This window comes from Mus caroli, chromosome 17 (assembly GCF_900094665.2).
Source record: "Mus caroli chromosome 17, CAROLI_EIJ_v1.1, whole genome shotgun sequence".
NCBI lineage: Eukaryota > Metazoa > Chordata > Mammalia > Rodentia > Muridae > Mus > Mus caroli.
In genome coordinates this window covers 31288707-31310203 of record NC_034586.1, presented here as the reverse complement: position 1 = coordinate 31310203, position 21497 = coordinate 31288707, and the positions used below count along the sequence as shown (strand labels likewise).

The window sequence follows — 21497 nt, the reverse complement described above, 5'->3', positions numbered from 1 at the left end:
TGCCATGGTCCTCTACCCCTGCGTGGTGTATGACCATGGGCCCTAGAGCGCTCTTGAATAAAAATCCTCTTGCAATTTGCAGCAAGACCGTTTCTTGTGGGTGATTTTGGGGTGTCGCCTCTCCTGAGTCAGAACGTGGGGGAGTCCTCACGTTGTGGGTCTTTCAGTTATCATCCAGGTACCCGGAGTCCAATGTCACTTGGCAGGTTCCTGCTGAGTCTGTGATATGGATGCTGGGTTTGTGCTGTGCTGGGGATGGGGCAGGGATTGTGCTAGAAATTACATGTTTCAGGAAAACATACCTTCCCCTCATCTTAGTAGTTACTGGAGCTAGATCTAAGCTCATGACACCATCTCTGTTTGGAGATGTGACAGGAGTTGATATAACTCTGTTGTGTGCAGACATGAGCTGCTCCTGATGCTTAAAATGGATTCAACAAAATTTTGTTGTCTTTTTTTTTTTTTTTTGTATCATCTTTTAACATTCTATAAAGTGTAGGTCTGAGAAGTCCCTCCATTGGACAAGGTGGGTAGTGGTGGGAGTAGGGGCGTGGTTGGGGAGGTGAGGTGAACCTTCACCTCTTCCTGGCAGAACCTCACATTCAGAAGGACCTTGCGCCCAGGTCACATTACTGTAGCTTTCAGTTTCCGTGGCTGAAACTCTAATTGCTCTGTTGGCTCAAAGGGCACTGCTTGAATAGGCAGTGACTCTGTTCCTGTTCCTGCCATCTCCTCTGCTGCTGTCTCTGTTGTCCTCATGGTGGACACTGTGCCTGCCCTGTCTCCACAGCTGCTCTCTCTGTAATCATCGTGGTCTCTGGAGAGGCTGTGACAACTTGAGTCAGGCTGCACTTCTTGTCTACTGCCCTAGAAACCATGATCCTGGACCTGAGGCAACCCAAGGCTGGCACTGAGGCGAGCAGAGCTTAGAGCTGTGAGAGCCTCTTGGAGAGGGGATGAAGTGTGAGAGGTGGATTTGGGGTCTGCTGGGTCCCCTTGGTCCTGAGCTGCTCCTGATGAAGTCACAGCCTTTCAAAGCTGGGGGCAAAGAGAAGCAGGTAGGTGGGCCCTGAAGACAGCTGGGGCCTGCAGAAGGAGCAGAGAGGAGATTATGCTGAGTGAGCTTCAGCAGGTCACCTCCCTGGTGTCTGAGCCTGGAGGCAGCTCAGAGCTCCCTATGTTTGTCCTTCTCAGGCCTTTGGCTCTCCCAGCCCCAGGTGGTTTGGGAAGAAAAGTGTTTTCTCCTTCTCTCTCTCTTTTTTCCCTCCACTCTATCTGGCCTGCTAGCTCAGGCTTGCCCTGAGCATTCCCCTGCTCAACACTCAACTGCCCCAGTCAGCCTGCCTGCTCTGGCCTGCTCTCTCTGACCCTGCACACTCTGGTCTCTCTCTTGTTCCTTTCAATTCTGTGTATACTCAGCTTGGTCATTATCACAGAGACTATGAGGATAAAGCTGTGCTGTGGGACATGTGTGTGTGGCACCTGCGGGGTCTGGGTGTAACCTGGAACCATGGCGGGGCTGGTCTGGGACAGAAGTGTAGACAATCTCCAAAACCAAAAGCCAGGACAAGGCATTTGTGATGGGTCTGTCAGCCTTCCTGGAGAACTGTGTGTCTCTGAAGATCCCTGTATGGGGCTGGCCACAGTTGTGGAGCCATAGAATAGAGTCCAAGCTATTCCCAAGGGAGAGTCATAGGCTCAATGTCTTAGGGTCACAGGCAGTTTGTGTATAACAGGGAGTTGGAATCATGGTGTCTACACTGGGTTCTCCTCAAGGCTCTGAGAAAGGAAGGACCTATAATTCTGGGTAGAGCTTGGCTGCCCCTGAGCTGGGGCTGAGGTGGGAATGAAAGGAATAGCTTCCTCCAAGTGACTTGTGTGTCCCCAGCTGCCCAGTCTTCTGAAGGTCTGAGAGGAGCCAGAGCCTGGCTGTTTGTCAGTGTTGGGTTGTGTGAAGCCTTCACACTGTGAGCATGGATGTGTTTTGGTCCTGAGGGCTGATCTCCTGCCCTGAGCAATGCTGTCTCTGAGGAGGGGTCCAAGATCTGGGTGGATCTGTCCTCTTACCTCATGCCGCAGGGTGTTGATCTGCCTGTCCTGTTTTTTTTTTTTTTTTTTTTTCAGTACAGAATTGGTAATTCCATTCTTTCAAATGTGCAGACTAAAAATACAGAAGGTGTCCTTTTTTTTTTTTTTTTTTTCTTCAGCTCTGCCGGACATGGAAAATCACCACAAACCCTCTCTGCTCTTCAATGTCTCCTGTCTGTTTGTCCTTACACAGCTGCTTAGCTGGGTGACCACAAGTGAGTCTGTCCTGTTCTGTCTTCCCATGTCTCCCTACAGTAGGTTTGAGCTGCCAGGTTCTCTGTTGGTCAGATGTCAAGAGACCCACAGAAATATGGTATCCAGAATTTTTTCCAGCTTTCCATTTAGAGTGTGTGAGTAATAAAAATATCAGAGGAGAATCTCTGGATCAGCCTTTGATAGGCTGACATGAATATCGTGAGTCCTTGGCCAGCCTGAGTTCCATAGGCAGACCCTACCTGGGGAGCATAGTTGGGATAGCCTTGGACTGGCAGTGTGCCTGGGGTGTGAGGAGCTTCAGAGGCCAGTGCTGGCTGAAGCAGAATGACTCAGGGAGAGAGAGGCAGGAGCTGTGATGGGGAGGACTGAGTTGGGAGCAGCCCTGGGGGCCTGGTAGTCCCTGGTGGGAAAAGAAGAGTCAGGACTGAGCCTTGAGCAGAGCAGGGACAGGCTTTGACTATATGTTAGGATCACAGAGGTGGGGCTTCAGAGACAGCAGATAGGTGTCCTGGTCTGTCCAGTGGCAGCAGTGTGCGAGATACAAATGGAACAGTACAGAGTGATAAGGAACTCTTGGGGCCACAGTGCCTGTGTCAAAGTCCTCCAGTTTAGAGGGCCAAGGGTTCACAGAGTGAGGCAGACAACCTTCCTTTTTTATCAAGAAGTTATCGGGCACCTGGAATCAGGTGGCTTTTTCAGAGAAGTATCCTTTGGCTGTGTATGTTTTATTTAATGTGTTTGGGCATTTCCCCTGAATGTATGTCCGTGTAACAAACACCTGTATTCCTGATGGCCTCAGAATCCAGAAGGGAGTTTCAGGTAGTCATGATCCATCCTGTGGGTGCTGGGAATTGAACCTGCATCCTCTAGAGGAATCTCTTGTATCTTGATTGCTCAGCCATCTCTTTAGCCTCAGCTCTATCTTTTAATATTCAAATTATTCAGAGGACATAGAGTTTGGCTGATAATGGGACTTAGGATTGGGTGTTGGAACTTCCCTGGATCTTGTACTTGACCAGGCAGTTACACCCGTGTCAACCCAGGTGTGGCCATATAACCAATTGTGTGAGCATCTGTAGTGAACTTTATAAAGTTATGTCTTTTTTTTTTTTTTTTTTTTTTTTTTTTTTTTTTTGGTTTTTCAAGACTGGGTTTCTCTGTATAGCCCTAGCTGTCCTGGCACTCACTTTGTAGACCAGGCTGGCCTCATACTCAGAAATCTGACTGCCTCTGCCTCCCAAGTGCTGGGATTAAAGGTGTGTGCCACCACTGCCAGGCTAAATTTATGATCTTGAACCCACCCAAACATACTGAGGCTAGAACTCTCAGTGAAGAGTTAGTTCCCTGAAATGCATCTGGTGACCAGGTACATGCAAGCTGGAGAAAGAATACACAAGGGATTCCTTCATGGAAGGGTCTGTGGTCAGGGACACAGGCAGAAGAGATTTTGGTTTTGTTTTGTTTTACATCATTTATGGGGTGCACTGCTAGGTCCAAAGGTAACTTGTATATTAGTTTCAGAGTGTGTTCTCTGCATCCTCCGGTGTCTCTCCAGCTTCTCACTGCTACATCTGTGTCCACAGAGGAGTTCCTGGTCTTTGGTCCCTCAGACCCCATTGTGGCTGCACCAGGTGGGGAAGCCATCCTTCCCTGCTCCGTGATTCCAGCCATGAATGTGGAGAACATGGAGGAGTTGAGGTGGTTCCGCAGCAGATTCTCAGAAGCAGTACTTGTCTATCGGGACCAAGAGGAGCAGAAAAGAGAGCAGATGCTTGAGTATTCACAGCGCACCTCTCTGGTGAAGGACCAGTTCCATCAAGGCACAGCTGCTGTGAGGATCCAAAATGTCCGTGCATCAGATAGTGGGCTATACATCTGCCACTTCAAACAGGGAGTGTTCTATGAAGAGGCCATCTTGGAACTGAAGGTGGCAGGTTGGTTAACTGATCATGGTTCTAAAAACCTTAGGTGACCTGTGTGTGGGAGGAAACTGAGGGTTCGTGTCACTCAGCCCCTTATTTTATTTTATGTTTTGAGAGAATTTCTCATGTTTGCCAGACTGTCCTTTAGCTTGCTGTGCCGTGCTGGGCTCACAGGGGTGCTCTTGTCTCTCATTTTTATCTCTACTCATTTCTAGTTTCCCATTTTGAGACGAGAAATGGGTAGTGAATTCCTACATAGATAATTCAACTCAAATTGTAGGTGGATGCCCTAAAATGTGCTGTGTCTAGTTCTGTGGGTTAGGGATCCTGTCAGTGTTATGGAAATAATAGTGGTTGGAATGTATCATTTAGAGGGGTCGGCAGGAAAGTCACTGAGTGTTAGTGAGCAGTCAGTGAGAAATGGTGGTCAATGCTAAAGGCAAGTGATGGAGGGGAGGAAGGAAGGATGCTCAAGGTCAGTTTTCCCTGAGAGGACAGCTGGGTGTGGGCCTGCCATGAGGGTCACAGCTGTGTGGATAATGGACAGATAGAGTGCTGGTTCCCACCTCAGGCTCCTGTGTTCAACTTCCTTCAGGTTCCTCAGGATCTTGTGGTTGACAAAGGAGTGGTCTGTTCCCCACAGTGTGCTCTCCTATCTTTCCTGTCAGGCAATAGGGGCCCAACCTAGTCCCAATGCAGGAATGCCTTTCCCCTTCAATTCCCATCTGTCCTGTGAAAGGTTCCCATCTGTCACATAGTTGCTCCTGGGGTCCCTCAACCTAAAGTGGGTTCCAGGGTGTTCACATCTGTTCTCCTGCAGCGATGGGCTCTGTCCCTGAAGTGCACATCAAAGGTCCAGAAGACGGTGGAGTGTGTGTTGTGTGCATCACCTCAGGGTGGTACCCAGAGCCTCAGGTGCATTGGAAAGACTCCAGAGGAGAGAAACTCACAGCATCCTTGGAGATCCACAGTGAAGATGCTCAAAGACGGTTCAGCACAGAGACCTTGCTGGTGGTGAGAGATAGCTCTGTAAGGAATGTCACCTGCTCTACCTTCAATCCTATCTTGGGCCAGGAGAAAGCCACAGCCATGTTCCTCCCAGGTGAGAACTGTCCCTTACTTCTTCAGAGCCCAGAATGTGTGGCCTTCCTGGAGTGTTCTGGGCTGTCTCTCCTCAGGGTCACTCATTACTGGCTCTCTGCCTGGGCCACAGAGCCCTTCTTCCCCCAGGCCTCTCCCTGGAAGCCAGCTTTTCTTGTGACCCTGACCATGATGGGACTACTAGTCTTAGGGACAAGCTATCTTCTCAGAAGGGAACGTTCTGCAAGGCTGAAGGTGCAGCAGGAAACGGTGAATTTTCAGCACGAGATGGATGAGTCACTGAAGACAAAGGAGGATGCTCTGAGGACTGCTAGTAAGTCACCATAGCAGTGAAGGACAGGTTCAGAGTCCCAAGGAGGGCCCAGTGTTCTGGGATCAGTGTAGGTGGAAAACAACATCCAGAGAGGACAGCTGGAGTCCTTTGGGTCAGGTGGCCTGTAGTTCAGAGAATCAGAAACCCAAACTGTGTTTCCTTTCTTCCTCTCAAGTGTACAGACTCTCTCTCCTCCCTGTTTTTCAGGCGCACTCATGGTGGAGCATGGTGAGTCCTGCTTTTCCTCCTGAGCCCTTTGGTCCCCTTAGGATCAGAGTAGATCTCTTGACTCCTGTGTGTTGCTTTTCAGCTGGAAGGAAAGCAGCTTACATGGCAGGTGAGTGACTGCCCCTGTGTCCCATGGTTCCATGCGTGTTCTTTCCTTGATTCTAGGCAGAGTGGCTACCCTTTCTGGGGACAGAATTGGAATTTTCTGGAAGGTGGAAGCCTGGTGTTTAGGCTCCATCTGATCTCTGCGCAGAGCTGGAAAATGTGTGACTCTTGGGTTTGTCCTGTTTCCTATGTTGTAATCCAACCACTTCCTGATACTTTCATTGCTCCCTCAGGGCCCAGTAGCTCTCAACGTCTGTCTGCACCTGGGACCAGACTGCAGTGTTAACATTTCTCTAAAGAAAGTGTTTTAATTAGATTTCTATTACGTAAGAAACTAATGTAATTTGGGGAGGGAAAGGTCATTTGTTGTACACATTTTCAAATCATAATTTGTTAATGGGGAAAACCAGGACTGCTTCCTTGTTTGCTCCCAATGGCTTTCTCAACTGTCCTGCTGGCCGACTCCAGGACCACCTGTGTAGGGTGGCACCGCCCACAGTGGACAGGCCCCTTCTATATTAATCAATCAAGAAAACCCTGCTGCCTTGCCTACAGCCAGTCTATTGGAGGTATTTTCTCAGCTGAAGCTCCCTCCTGTCAGATGACTGTAGCTTTTGAAAATTGACAACACCTAGCCAGCAAAAGAGGTCACAGATGCAGGAGTACGACCTGCACCCATTCCCCAGTCATCTTCCACGGTTCTGCCCACTTAGTTACTGAAGGTGTTGATCAAGGTGATGGGTAGAGACTTGGGTTGTGTCCCTCAGTGGGAAGGAGATGGGAATGTTCGTGCTCCTGGTATAGGTGTACCTGGCTTTGGAGTTGTTTCAGTTGAGGAACACTGGGTGCTTTTCTCACGAATTCACTTCATATCCACACTTATTATACACATTCTATTCTTCAGCCCACCTCCAAATACACCTTCTAAGAAAAGAGTTGATGCTTGGTTTGGTAACAGTGAAGCTGAATAATTATAGAATTGTAGTGTGATTACTACTCCTATTATTATTTTCCTTTTTGAAGTAGATGCAGCTATTTTTTTTTTCAACCAAAAGCCACACAGAAGGGCTGGAGAGTTGGCTAAGTGGTTAAGAGCACTGTGTGCACATCCAGAGGGCCTGAGTTCAAGTCCCAGCAATCACATGGTGGCTCACAGCCATCTGTAATGGGATGTGATGTCCTCTTCTGGTTTGCAGGTGTACATACAAATAGAGCACTCATACATGTAAAATAAACACATTTTAAAAAACGATTTCAAAAAAAGCCATACAGATCAGGGGATAGTGGGGGAACTTACCTTACAATGCCATCGGTTCATGTGCAGTTCTGGGGATTTCTCATAATACTCGGGTGCTTCTGAATCTTTCAGGGGCCCATTCCTTTGGATCCACTTTCCTCCTAGGCAAAGCCTCACTTTTAGAATGGATAGGGAAAGGTTAGCTTTGAGTGGGGCTTTTCTGATTGGGTTCTCACCAGAGTGTGTTCATTTTCAGCCTGGAAGAAAGCCCAGCTGTATGCAGGTATGTGACTTCTATAGATTTCTCCCTTCTGGGCAGAGCCCTGTCTCAGCTAGAGTTTCTCCTGCTGGAATGAAATATCAAGACCCAAGCATTTCCTCAAGGAGTAAAGTGTTTACTTGGCTCACACTCCCAGTCCCTCTTCACAGCAAGTCAGTGCAGGAACTCAAGCAGGCAGGAACCTGGAGGCAGGAGCTGTGGCAGAGGCCATGGAGGCCTGCTGCTTGGCGGATTGCTTCCTGTGGCTTGCTCAGTTTCTTTTCTCCTACATCTTACAACCAATTGCCAAGGGATGACAGTACCCACATGGGCTGGGTCCTCCCACATCAATCACCAGTCAAGAAAATGTCCCACAGACTTGCCTACAGGCTGGTGCTATGGAACCATTTTCCCTATTCAGGTTCCTTGCTCCCAGATGACCCTGTCTTGTGTCAAGATGACATAAAAGCCAGCAGGAAGTAGTTGTCATTCTCTTGAGCTGTCAGAAACAGTGACTACCCAATGGAGACCTGCACAGGACAGGGCCCATTAGGAGGCAAGAGCCACAAAGGTTTCCTTCCCTCTTCCCAAGATTCTTTCTTTGCCTCCCTGTCCCTGTCTCTGTCCCTGTCTCTGTCTCTGTCTCTGTCTCTGACTCTGTCTCTGTCTCTGTCTGTGTTTGTCTGTGTCTGTCTGTCTGTCAGTGTCCTTGTATCTTTGTGTGAATGTTGGCATGAGTGTAGACATCAGAGGGCAGCCTGTAGAAGCCATGCTTAGTCTCGCTCAGTACAAGCACCATTACCTGCCCTGTCCTCTCAGTCACCTTCTCTGTGATTTATACACTGTTAATGGCGGCGTGAGGAAGGTCTTCTGATCATGTCCTTCCCCAAGTGATTCTGCAGACATTTAATGGCTATTGGTGACAGAGATTTTTTTTTTCCCTTAATTACTGTGGTTGCTCACCTGTGGCTGGCGTTACTATGAGGAACTCTAATTGAGCTGATCGTTTGTTTCCACAAACTGTACTGGGGTGGAGTCTTCTCTTTGGTCTGCCCTTGGCATGCCGTCGGTGTGACTAGACATTTGTTCATCTCCCCAGCAGGAGTGTGTGCAACTGTGGTTGTTGTGTTTCCCTGAGATCTCTTTCTTCAGCTTCTGTCATACTCTTCTCTGTCAGTTTCTATTCCTGCTGCCCCAGGATGAGTTAAATTTCTGTTGTCCCTGTCACTGCAGCAGCCTCCATAGAAGACTGCAGGGCTTCCTCTTGAGACTCACAGAATACATTCTGGGTTTGTCTACTGTCAGAGTCAGCATGGCCCAGTCTGCAGCCATCTAGATCAGTGCACAGTTTGTAGGTGCAGGGTTAGTGGGGAGTTCAGCTGCTAGCAGAGACTGTGGAGGAGGCCATGGCATCCTTGTGAATCAGAAGTGCTGCTTTCAGAAGATTCCAGAAGTCAGCCTAGGAGGTTTGGGAATCAGGTCTCCCTAAGATAGTCTTTGTCTCTGTGTCCTCCTTAAATTTGGGGTTTCTGTGCTTTTGTCTCAGTTATGGGTTCCTTTTCTTTATTGTCCTCTGGTCTATTGGTGTTCTCTGTCTCTCTGTCTGTCTGTCTGTCTCTCTCTCTCACACAAACTATCTCTCTCTTTCTCCACCTACCCCTCCTTTTCCCTCTCCTTTCTTTCCAATACTCTCTGACCCGTTTCTCTCTCTCTTTTTCTACACTCATGCACATACACACACACACCCTCTGTCTCCTCTCTGCTTGGCATTTGGTCCCTTTTGTTTCTTTCTTCTGAGACCACAGATACTCAGGGATTGGGCATTTAGACCTTGAGTTCTGATTCTGGGGACCAGTGCCTCCAGGATGTTTAGGGCCTTGCTGGGGCATGAATGATCCACTTGAAATCACACTCAACTTCCTGTGATGGTTGTATTAGGGAAACCCATATTCGAGTTAGAATTGCTCATAGACATTATCTCTCTTTTTTAAAAAGATCTACCTACCTGCCTATCATCTATCTATCTATCTATCTATCTATCTATCCATCCATCCATCTTTCTATTTATCGATCTATCCATCCATCCATCCATCCATCCATCCATCCATCCATCCATCCATCCATCTGTTTATTTATACTGTGAATGAGTTTTTCATGAATGTGTATCTGTGTGTCATCTGTATGCCTAGTTCCCTTCATGTTCAGGGGAGTGTGTAATTCTCCCAGAACTGCAGTTACAGATGGTCATGAGCATCCATGAGAGTGCTGGGAACTGAAGCCATGTCTTCTATAAGAGCTCCAGTGGTCTTGGACTTTCGTTTGCTTGTTTTTCTGTTTTCAGTGAGAGGATGCTTCTCTGCCTTTAGTAGGGATGGGTGTTAGGCCTCACTCTTCAAGTTCTTATTGGAGGTCTGTAGCAGATGTGTATGTGTGTATGTATATGTGTTTTTATGTGTATCTGTCTCCCTGTGTGTGTGTGTGTGTGTGTGCATTTTAGGTCCCTTTGTTTTTGTGAGTGTGTATGTATGTATGTATGTGGATGTGTGTGTGTTTATGTGTATCTCTCTTTCCTTCTGTGTGTGTTTATGTGTGTGTTTTATGTCTGTGTATGTCTGTCTCAGTTTATGTGTGTATTTATGTGTGTATATATGTGTGCTGTCATGTGTATTGCATCTCTTTCTCTGTGTATGTATATGTGTGTGTTTATGTGTATATCTCTCTCCTTCTGTGTGTGTGACAAGTGTATTGTCCCCACAACTCCCCACCACTTCCACTTCAGAACCCCAGAAAGTCCGTGTTTCTGAAGACATTTTCTGACCACCAGATGGGTATATAGTCTCTGAAACCCCTCACATGATCTGTATTTCTCTTGTAGATTGGCGCAAGGAACACTTCCGGGCCTGTGAGTGACTCTGGGTTCCTTAGGGACACTCCTCCTGTGATTCCCATGGCTCTGGTCTCTCCTCATCTCTGTGGTGACTCAGATGTTGATGGCTTTAGTGGTGTGGATGGCAGAGGTGACAGTTACTAAGCTGGACTCCTTCTCAAGTGCCTTGTTATCTTGTTACCTCTAGTTTGGGTTTTCTTCCCTCCCTCTGCTTGGAAGACCTGGGTTTGAGCCACAAGGCTCTTATGTGAGGAACTTAAACCCCTAGAATAAGCCTAAGAGGTTTTGAGATGGATGTGGAGGCAGCTGTAGCCTTTTCTGGGTACTGGACAGGACCACTTGTGATTGGTAACTCTCTCTACAGGGACTTTCACTCTGGATCCAGCCTCTGCCCATGCCAACCTTGCCATCTCCCAGGATAGGCTGAGTGTGACCCGGAAGGATTTCACTATGTGCTTGGAGGACCTCTCCAGTGTGTTAGGCAGCAGAGGCATCTCTTCTGGAAGACATTACTGGGAGGTGAAGCTAACAAACGGAGAAGGCAGCAAATGGATTCTGGGGGTCTGTAGGGAAGGTGTGGACAGGAAAGATTTTTATTTTGAGACTCCAGGTAAGGGGTTTTGGACTGTGGGGCAGTCTAGTAGGGGATATTGGGCCTATACTGACTCTGGGAGGGATTCATTATCAGTCAGGCAAGCCCCGAAGACTGTGGGGGTGTTTGTGGACTACACTAAAGGTGATATCTCCTTCTATAACATGAGTGACAATTCTCACATGGTCTCCTTCAAAGAGGATTCTTTCTATGGGACTCTTTTTCCATACTTCAGGCTTAGGACTGGAAATGTTTCAATGATTATCAACTCCATGACATGTTTGTCTGAGGGGGAGGAGGGAGAAGAGGGGAGGAGAGGAAGGAAAAGAAGTAAGAAGGGGAAGAGGGAAAAGAGGGGGAAGAAGTTATTTTGCTTCCTTTGATGGAGTCTCTGAGTTCTGCAGGGGAGGGCCTGGTTCCAGGCTCTTGTGTTGTGGACTCTCTCCCAGGGGAAGTCTCTCCATTCCTCCAGCATGCTAGGATCTCTCTGTTCCCATAGTGTGGACCCTGCCTAAGTCTTCAGTGTGAATCCTTGTAGGAGTGTAGAAGCCACAGGCCAAATCCTGCATGGGTCCTGGAAGGGCCTGGAGCCTTGACCCCCTGCTCTTCAGTCTGACTTTGAGGCTGTGGCTGTGGTGGCAATGAGGTCATGCTTTGTGTCAGATAGTGCACGATAAGTCCTGACTATTGTTTCAGCTGGTGTAAAACAGGCCGCTTTGAGCTCTGGGAAGGCATTTTCCTCCTGGTGGTAAATAGCATTTTAATTTTTTTCTTTTCCATTTGGCACGAAATAGACCAAGGGCTGAGTGGACATTGATTAATTTGTTCATCTGGCCATGGGCACCTAGGTCTATTCTATGTCTTGGCTCTTGTGACCGGTGTTGTAGTGAGTTTGGGGGAAGAGATGTTTGACACATGATTTCCTGACTTCTACATTTGTTCTGGTGATGAGATTGCTGGATCCTAGATAGTTCCTCGAAGTGGACCTCCTCAGTGGATAATGACCTGTCTGTCCATCCATCTCCATGAACCTGCCTTATCATTATATTAGACCTGTCTTTTGATTCTTACATAAATTATTTGATTTTTATACGTGAGTCCCTCTCTTACAGAATTACACATATAACTACAAAAATTAAATCATATTTTATAAAGGTTGGCCTCATGTATTTTAACTTCTTATTGTTTAGTTGTCTATTATCTATCTATCTATCTATCTTTTAAAGAGAAGATCTCACATAACACAGGCTGGCTTGGAACTCTCTTTGTAGATAAGTGTCATGGTTTGAATGAAAACATCCCCCATACATAGAAGTGTTTGGATTGTTGGTCTCCAGTTGGCTGTAGTGTTGGGGTAGGTTTGGGACACATGTCCTTGATGAAGTGTGTCACTGGGGTTGGATTTGAAGCTTCAAACCAGGGCATCACTTCCAGACTGCTCTCTCTGTTCCTGCTGCTCCAGGTACTGGGTTACAGCTCTGTCATTCTGGAGTACTGGGTGTAATCCTCAGGTTGTAAAACAAAACAAGAACAGCCAAAATATACAGCTTTATCAACTTAAATCATTTTTCATTTAATATATTCAAAATTTATCAATAATTTTTTTCTCACAGTGAGAAGTGAAAAATCAACTATGACTCAAACTGGATTAAACTGTTTTTGTGTGTCCCGTAAATATTTATATTTAATGTAATTTTATATTAAATGTTTATGTTTCATGTAAAATATCAAATAGTACTTTGTGGTGAGTAAAAATTGTGAGAGTCTCAATTTTCTGTATCTATTAATAAAGTTTTATAAGAACATAGTGGCATTCTCTTATTTGTATAGTCTGTATGACTTATGAATTAGTTAGGGTTTTACTGTTGTGAACAGACACCATGACCAAGGCAAGCCTTATAAAGGACAACATTTAATTGGGACTGCTTACAGGTTCAGAGCTTCAGTCAATTACCATCAAGGCAGGAGCATGGCAGTATCCAGGCAGGCATGGGGCAGGAGGAGCAGAGAGTTGTACATCTTCATCTGAAGGCTGCTAGTGGAAGACTGGTTTCCATGCAGCTTGGGTGAGGGTATTAAAGCTCACACCTACAGTGACACACCTACTTCAACAAGGCCACACCCCCCAAATAACGTCTCTCCACGGGCCAAGCATATACAAATTATCACATGTTGTGCTCACCTCGTCTGGCAAGGAAAAACGCAACACGGTCGGATTCTTCTCAAAAGCTTTATTGCAGGAACACCTCGATGGTACGGGAACTCTGGAAACCCAGGGAGGACTGCTTATATACACCCCAGCACTGGGGAGAGCTATGTGTCCTCCTGGGATTGGTCAGTCTGCTGGCACTTTAATTTATATGCACATTAAGAAGAGACATGAAGAATGAGAACAAGTCAATCATACTGATCAAGCTCTGAAAACTTTACTCAGGAGTGGCAATATCAGTATAAGCAAGAGGAGGCTCCAAGGGAAATGGAAAGAGCCCAGGGGCTCTGTGAAGGACAGGTGGCAACCTTCAGCTCCTGGAATCAACGGTCACAGTGTCCTCTTTTCCAATAAACATTCTTACTGTTATGACCACGAATGTTCTCTCAGGATTGTTTATGTGAGCTAGAAAATATCCACAAGGTCCTGGCTCAGGCCATGGCTCCTGGCATCTCCTCCCTTTTAATTAATTATTTTCAATAAAGCTCCAAGGAACTGGGGTGATCAATAGTCATCTCATCCTTGGATGAGTGGGCATTAACCAGCGGGGGGCATTGATCTGATTCCTTCCGTGGGTACCATCATGACCCACAGTCATGGCCTTAGAAAAATCCTTAGGATATGGTGGAAAACAGATACCAACCTCCTTGCAAACCAGGTTTGTCTCACGGGGAATACAGAGATTGTCTGTGTTAGACCTTCCCCTGAGGTGCTTAGCCTCACAACCCACGCTGGTGCCCATACTGGATTCATTTTATCAAGAACCATTCTGCACAGGTCTGAATCCTATGCAGCTCCTGAAGGAGAATTATCAACCCCAGGTTCAGCAAGACCTCTGTCAGCCAAATCAAGTCTATGATAATAAATTTGCGAAGGTCTTGATCTCAAGGAATCAATCTGCTGTTTTATAAAACCAGTAATTCTGTTAAAAATAAAAGGCCCCAAAGTTACTACTAATAAAATGCTTATTAAAGGTCCAAGGAGGGGCATCAAGAGAGTGTACATAGAGGACTTCCACCAATTATCAGCAGCGGCTGAAAACTGTTTTCTCTGGAGCTCCAACTTAAGTTTATGTAACTGTTGGATTCGTGTTTCCACTATACCTGATTCATTTACATAAAAGCAACTTTCTTCTTGCAGAAAGAGACGGGTGCCACCTTTCTCAGCAGTCAGCAAATCAAGTGCTCTTTGATTCTGTAAGGCAACTTGGGCGAGGAAAGTTCATTGTCTCTGGAAAGAAGCTAATGACTCAATGGAGGCTTCCACTGCCAAAGCAAATTGTTGATATAATTTGGCGGTGGTGAGAAGAGAATGGGTTAAAGTTCCTCCAGCTAAACCAGCAGCCACAACAGAGGTTACAAAGGAGATGCCAGCCACTGCAGGAAGGAAGACAGCTCGCTTGATTCTAATATCTGGGGGCTCACTTGATTCTAATATGGGGGGGCCTATTCCAGCTCAAATACTCGGCAGGAGTTAGCAAGGTCAACTGAGGAACTAGGGTCACGGGAAGACACAACAATTTTTTATTTATGTTATAATTCTCTCCTTGCAAAACTAGGGCAGAAGTGCCTGTAGCTGTGCCTCCCACAAAAGTATATGGAGGCTTAGTTTTAAATCTTTAGTAATTAATTTCTCTATTGATGGTGAAATTTCCTCCAGCAGGCATATCCATCAACTTAGTGTTGTTTACCATTACCACAACGTCTAGGCCTTCCCATACTGTTGGATGTCGTAAAGGGTGGATCAGGGATGAAGGCCCAATACAACTTCTCTATCATCATTGTCAGGACACTCTACAAAACTCACGGTCAGCATCGTTCTTTGTCCCAGCATCAGCGTGTCTCATTAACCACTCTGGCAGCTAGCATGCTCCTTCAGCATCCTGCAGAAAAAACAGAAACATGCCCTCTTCCCCATGCTCAGAGAGTTCCTTGGCATTGAAGTTTTAAATTTTTTTGTGATGTATGGGGATATGATTTCCCCCTTTTTTGTATTCAAAAGCCAATTTTTCAGAGTGCAGTGCACACATTCAACAATTCCTTGTCTCATGGATTATAAGGAATTCCAGTTTTATGTTCAATTCCAAATTTCTTACAAAATTGTATAAAGTTGTTTCCAGTATAAGCAGAGCCATTATCTGTCTTGATGATTTTAGGCAATCCCATAGCAGTAAAAGGCTGTACGCAATATCAATTACATTTCCAGAAGCTTCTCCTGTATGTAGAGAAGCAAAAATGAGTCCTGAACAAGTGTCTATACAAATATGTATATATTTCAATTTTCTAAATTCTGAATAATGAGTTACATCTATTTGTCAAATATGATTAGGCATAAGGACTCATGGATTAACCTCTAAACGAGGAACTTGAAACAATGTACGACAGTCAGGACATTGCTTTAAAATCACTCTAGCTTGCTCCTTAGTGATCTTATGTAGGAGCCTTAAAGTATGAGTAAAAAGATGAACTTTATAGTGACCACATTTGGCCAAAACAATAGGCTCTGAAACTAAAGCCTCTCCTATCAAATCTCTATCAATGCAATCATTGCCTGCGGCTAAAGGTCTGGGAAGATCAGAATGAGCTCTTATATGACCAATATAAATAGAATTTTTTTTTAAAGCAAGAATGGTGTTTGTGCCACACCACCTCCAATAGGATCTGTGTGACAAGTTCCACAGACTGAGGCGATTGACCTCAAAAGGTCCTGTAGGTGTATGAGTCATATTAAAAACCAACAATTGTAAAGGGAAAGAATAATTTATATAAGTAACAAATTGTTTTTCAGTAGCTCTTTCTACTTGTAAGGCTAACAATACTTCTGAAGTTAAAACTCGAGGAGAGGTAGGATCAGCACTCCCCCTAAGAATATCAAATAAGGGTTTCAATTCTCCTGTAGTAAGCTTTAAATAAGGACGAATCCAAGTAATATAAGCTAACAGTTTTTGAAAATCATTTAAAGTTTTAAAATTGTCCCTACAAATAATTATTTTCTGAGGAAAAACAGCTTGATCTGTAAGTCTAAAACCTAAATAATTATAAGGATCTTGAGTTTGCAGTTTTTCTGGAGCTATTTGTAATCCTTTATTAGATAATGTCTGTTGTAAATTTCTATAACATAGAAGCAAGTCCTGAGGAGCTTTCCCTGCTAATAAGATATCATCCACGTAAACTATAATATATATTGTTGGCTATTGCTGTCTATTAGGCTGAATGCTTGTGCCACAAATTTTTACATAGTGTAGAACTGTTAGCCATGCCTTAAGAAAGAACTATCCACTGATACCTTCTTATTGGTTCTTTAAAATTAATAGAAAGAACACTGAAAGCAAATCTTTCACAATCCTGAGGATGCAAAGGAATAGTAAAGAAATAATCTTTCAAATCTACTACTATTTTATAATATCCTTTATGAATGTCTCCACCTGCTTGATTTTTCAAGATTTCAAAACACTGGCTACAGCACACAATTCAGTTATCTGTGTCAAAGCAGGAGGAATCTCCAAAGAATAAACCTGTAATCCAATCACATATACTTCTTTCCCATAGAAGGGCTGTTTATAAATACAGTAGACGTATTCTTTATGGGATGCATGTGTAAAATTACAGGAAATACAAAAGCAAGCATAGAAGCAATTTTAACAACTTATCTTTTGTGTAATGATTATCAATTTTACCTAAAAATTTACTATGTAATAGAGCAAATATCAAAATTTTGTAATAACCAATTTAATTGCTGCTTGAGACAAGAAACAGGCATCTCATCAGGTTTTTAAGACTTTTCTTTTTATAAAAAAATATCTTCATGATTTTATCTTACAAATTTTTTTTTTTGGATTTTTCGAGACAGGGTTTCTCTGTGTAGCCCTGGCTGTCCTGGAACTCACTCTGTAGATCAGGCTGGCCTTGGACTCAGAAATCCGCCTGCCTCTGCCTCCCAAGTGCTGGGATTAAAGGCGTGCTGCGCCACCACTGCCCGGCTTATCTTACAAATTTTGACTAACACCACACCAGCTTCATAATAGGATGTTAAAACTTTACTTGGAGATGAAGAAAGATGATTCCACATTAATGTTCTCTTTTACCAAAGAATTGCTGTGGGCACATTGAGATACAATAACTAAAATAAGCAGCTAATGTTTAATTAGCACTGATTACAATAGATAACAATTGATTACAGAAGCTTCCTCTACTCTATATGGAGTAGAGAGGTCAGATTGTAATGCCTTTAAGTTCCACAGTCTCATTGACATTTCATAATCTTAAGTTTAAACTTTCTTTTGAACAGTATCTGAATAGATTTGTGATAATGTTGTTTTGTCTTAAAAATAATCCTCAGGAGGCAAGGAGAGGGGAAGTCCCAAAACTTCACTAGGCAGGGTTTGCAAAACAAAAGAAAAGCCACACAAGCCTCGATGAGGCTGCTCTGAGCTTTGCATTAACTCAAATATAAATATTTCTTAATCTGAGCATACTGCCAGAGTCCTGGCCCAGAGATTATCCCTTCTGCAGTGAGGACAGATTCCAGGGGAACAATTTGACTGTCTGTCTATGCCTCTAATTTTTGGACACTCTTTCTTAAGCGATTTATTCTTAAAACATTCCTCATAACCTTAGTGCTGGAAGCATTGCTTGTACTGTACTCCCCTGCAAGGCAGAAACCATAGCCAAACTGATTGTATGAGGGTACAATTTCTGCACAAAGGTGAATATATTTAGATAAGTCTGTCTTTGCTTTGTATGGGTGGATGGCTGCAGGGAGCTGCATTAGTGTTCTCATAAGATAAATTCTTGTAATCATCCTAATTATAATATATAGGTGAGTTAAAAATCGTGAGCTTGCAATCAAACTGCAACCTGCACTCAGTGGAACATTGGCAATTTTAACCATAATTTTTAAGTTTCTTTTGCAATAGTAGAAAATGTCCATAACTTTTGGAAAGCAAAACCCAATTTTAAACAATCTATTCTCTTTAAAATCAATACCAAAATCATCACTTTCACATTACAAAGTTTGGCTGCCAGCTCTTATATTTGAATGCATGACAGTGCAGCTTTTCATACCTCACTGAAGAGACATTGTTTTAAATTCTATCCTTTATAAACCTAGATTCTAGAATAATAATTACACAAATTATTATCCCAATTTAGAAGTATCTTTAAAGACCTGTTTTCCTGGGTTGGCTCATGCCATGTGTTGTTTAGAATGACTCCCACCCTGAGTTACCACTTTTAAGTTAACTTTCTGTTACAAGTAAAAAGCTGTTGGTCCCTTTAAGAGCTACTTACGTAGATAATCAGCCTTTAGCAGGGCTTTTCCAGCTGTACTTGACTCCCAGCCACAGTGCAGTGTAAGTTATCAGTTTCTGCTGTGCAAATTGAGACAGCCTTTTAGACAAGTTAAACTAAAGCAAAGGATGAACAGCCAGCAGATAAAGTTTTAACTATTTTTTTTCAACATGAAACACAGAAGAACAATCATTCAAACAACAAAACAAAAACAAACATAAAATGACAGACATATGGACAAATTGGTGCACCAAGGACAGACAGAGAGGGAATAGAACTTGATGTCTCAAAGGGAACCAGATATCCTAACCAGAACTAAGAATATCTCCATAGGAGCCAGAGAGGAAGCAGGACGTCTCCCGATTTCCTCCTCTCCCTAGGAGAGCTCTGAAATAGCTTATTTTCATTTTCCCTCTTTTTTGCTAAAAGGTCCTGAGCAGGGGATAACTGCTTTTCTGAAACCTATTCTCTCTCTTTCTCTCATGTTCAAAGTCTAATTCTTTATCTCCTTCTTCTGGGAATTCTGCCAGAGAAGGGAGAGGAGGCACAGTGGTAGCTACTGATAGTTGCTCCTCAGTGCCCTGCTTTTCTAACTTTCCTAATTACTCCTCAGCTTGTCAAATTCTTTCATTTATACACCATTCCTACTTCTGGGAATTAAGAACAACACAAATGTACTTGAGCTAAGAATTTTTTCTAACACTTGTTATTATGTTTTTGTACTTTTGGTTTTTTACTCTTTTTATTTATTTTATTTTATTTTAAACCCTATTCCTCCCACCTGGAGCAGCTCTTGGCTGGGAACAAATTTTCTTAACCCATATTCCTCGTGTCTTGCGGGATTCCTTGAAATCCCGTTAAAAACAATTCATGTTTACTTAATGCTTGTCCCATAGTCTAGCCACTCTTCCGACCTTTCTCAGATCTTTGAAACAGTGTAGATGACACTGTCGAGATCTCTGTGCGGATCTTCACTCACTTCTTAATGAAGTGCCGATCCAGTGCGGACCTTCACTTACCTCCTGATGAGGCGGCAGTCCAATGCAAACCTTCACTCACCTCCTCAAGAGGCAGCCATTCAATGCGAGTCTTCATTCACCTCTTGACAAGGCAGCAACTCAGTGTGAGCCTTCACTCACTTCTTGATGAAGCGGCGGCTCAATGGGGAAGAGTGGTCTCTCTCAGACCCCAAACCTAGAGTCACATGCTGGGCGCCAGTTTTCCCCGGACCTGCAGGGACAATCAGCAGGGACCCAGGGCAGGAGAAAGAGAGAGAGAGAGAGAGAGAGAGAGAGAGAGAGAGAGAGAGAGAGAGAGAGAGAGAGAGAGAGAGAGAGAGAGAGAGAGAGAGAGAGAGAGAGAGAGAGAGAGAGAGAGAGGAGACACGAAGAATGAGAGCAAGTCAATCATACTGATCAAGCTCTGAAAACTTTATTCAGGAGTGGCAATATCAGCATAAGCAAGAGGAGGCTCCAAGGAAGGGGGGAAGAGCTCAGGGACTCTCTGAAGGTCAGGTGGCAGTTTCAGCTCCTGGAATCAACGGTCACAGTGTCCTCTTTTCCCATAAACATTCTTACTGTTATGGCCACGAATGTTCTCTCAGGATTGTTTATGTAAGCTAGAAAATATCCACAAGGCCATGGCTGAGGCGATGGCTTCAGGCAGTGACCCTATCTAAGACTCCTAGCAATGGGAGTTATCAAACCTGAAACAACCACCACCCATAACCAGATAAGAATTCCAATGAAGGGATTAGGACATCAACCCACCCACAAAACCTTAAACCCACAATTTGTCCTGCCTACAGGATGTGCAGGCATAAAGATGAACAGAATTGGAGGCATGAGCCAACCAATGAGACCCAAGTCATTAGAGGAGCCCACCCTTCTATTATAGATGGCACTATTAATGATACTCTGCTATACTTGAGGACAGGAGCCTAGCAAAACCTTCATCAGAGAGGTTTCACCCAGCAAGTGATGGAAACAGAAGCAGAGATCCACAGCTCAGTATTAGGCTGAGCTTAGAGAATCCTGCAGACAATTGAGAAGAAGAATTGTAAGAAGCAGAAGGGTCAAGGACACCACAAGAAAACCAACTTAATCAACTAACGTGGGCCCATAGCGGTTCACAGAGACCGAATCACCAACTAGGGGAGCTAACACAGGACTGACCCTCTGTCATATGTAACAGTTGAGTAGCTTGGTTTTCATGTGGGACTCCTAACAGCAGGAGCATGGACTGTCTCCGACTCTTGCCTGCTTCTGGGACCATACTTCCTACTGGTCTGCCTGTTCTAGCCTCAACAGGAAAATGAGTCTTACTGCAGTTTGATATGCTAAGGCCTGTTGATACCCATGGGAGGCCTCCACTCTTCTGAAGAGAAAGGTATGGAGGAGAAGGTTTGTGGGGGAGAGATGGTAGATGGGGTGTGAAGAACTGAGGGTATAGGCAAATGTCTAAACTCTGGTCAATATGTAAAATAAATAAATAAATAAATAAATAAATAAATAAATAAACACAAGAATCCAACTTAAAAAATAGAAGCTTATCTTGACTGGGCAGTGGTAGCTTCTACCTTAAATCTCTAGAGTCAGGTAGATCTTTACGTTTGAAGCCACCTTGTCTAAAGAGTGGGTTCTAGTACAGCCAGGTCTCCTCAGAGAAACCCTATGTATATAAAAATGGTTTTATTCATCAAAATGAGTATGGCTATGAGTTTGGCGGTTATATTATAATTCCTCTGGGAGAGAGATCAAGCTAACTCTTCAATGAATTCCAGTTACTGGAGCAAGGGCAGGCTATTTTGAAAGAAAGACTCCACATTTGTGTTTCAGGAAAGGAAAATAGGCTTTGGACCTCTTCCAGAGTAAGAGTATAGATCAGATATGATAGGGGAGACCCCCTGAAACCTATAAAAAATCAAGAAAATCAAGCAAGACAGGTAAAGGTTCATTGTGCCATTGTTCACATGACATGAATGAAGACTTAGTACAATTGGTTATTGAGAAAATTACTCATAAAATAGCATCTGACAGGGTTGAAGACTAGT

General features: G+C 44.3%; 1 protein-coding gene across 1 annotated transcript; it reads left to right on the top strand.

Annotated features, from left to right (window-relative positions):
* Positions 1-662: 662 nt before the first annotated feature.
* LOC110312733 (butyrophilin subfamily 1 member A1-like) lies at positions 663-11409 on the top strand. The gene is made up of 10 exons (XM_021186578.2): positions 663-1058; positions 2208-2303; positions 3888-4238; positions 5047-5328; positions 5440-5640; positions 5848-5868; positions 5951-5977; positions 7467-7493; positions 10345-10371; positions 10721-11409. The coding sequence occupies exons 2-10, from the start codon at positions 2219-2221 to the stop codon at positions 11329-11331; spliced, it is 1632 nt and encodes a 543-aa protein (XP_021042237.1). The 5' UTR covers positions 663-1058; positions 2208-2218; the 3' UTR covers positions 11332-11409.
* The last annotated feature ends 10088 nt before the right edge of the window (positions 11410-21497 follow it).

Excerpts from the sequence above, each read along its gene's own strand:
- LOC110312733 (XM_021186578.2), top strand. The coding sequence starts at position 2,219 with ATGGAAAATCACCACAAACCCTCTCTGCTCTTCAATGTCTCCTGTCTG. Across the intron at positions 5,641-5,847 it reads GGATGCTCTGAGGACTGCTA|GCGCACTCATGGTGGAGCAT; the intron begins GTAAGTCACCAT and ends CCTGTTTTTCAG. Across the intron at positions 5,869-5,950 it reads CGCACTCATGGTGGAGCATG|CTGGAAGGAAAGCAGCTTAC; the intron begins GTGAGTCCTGCT and ends GTTGCTTTTCAG.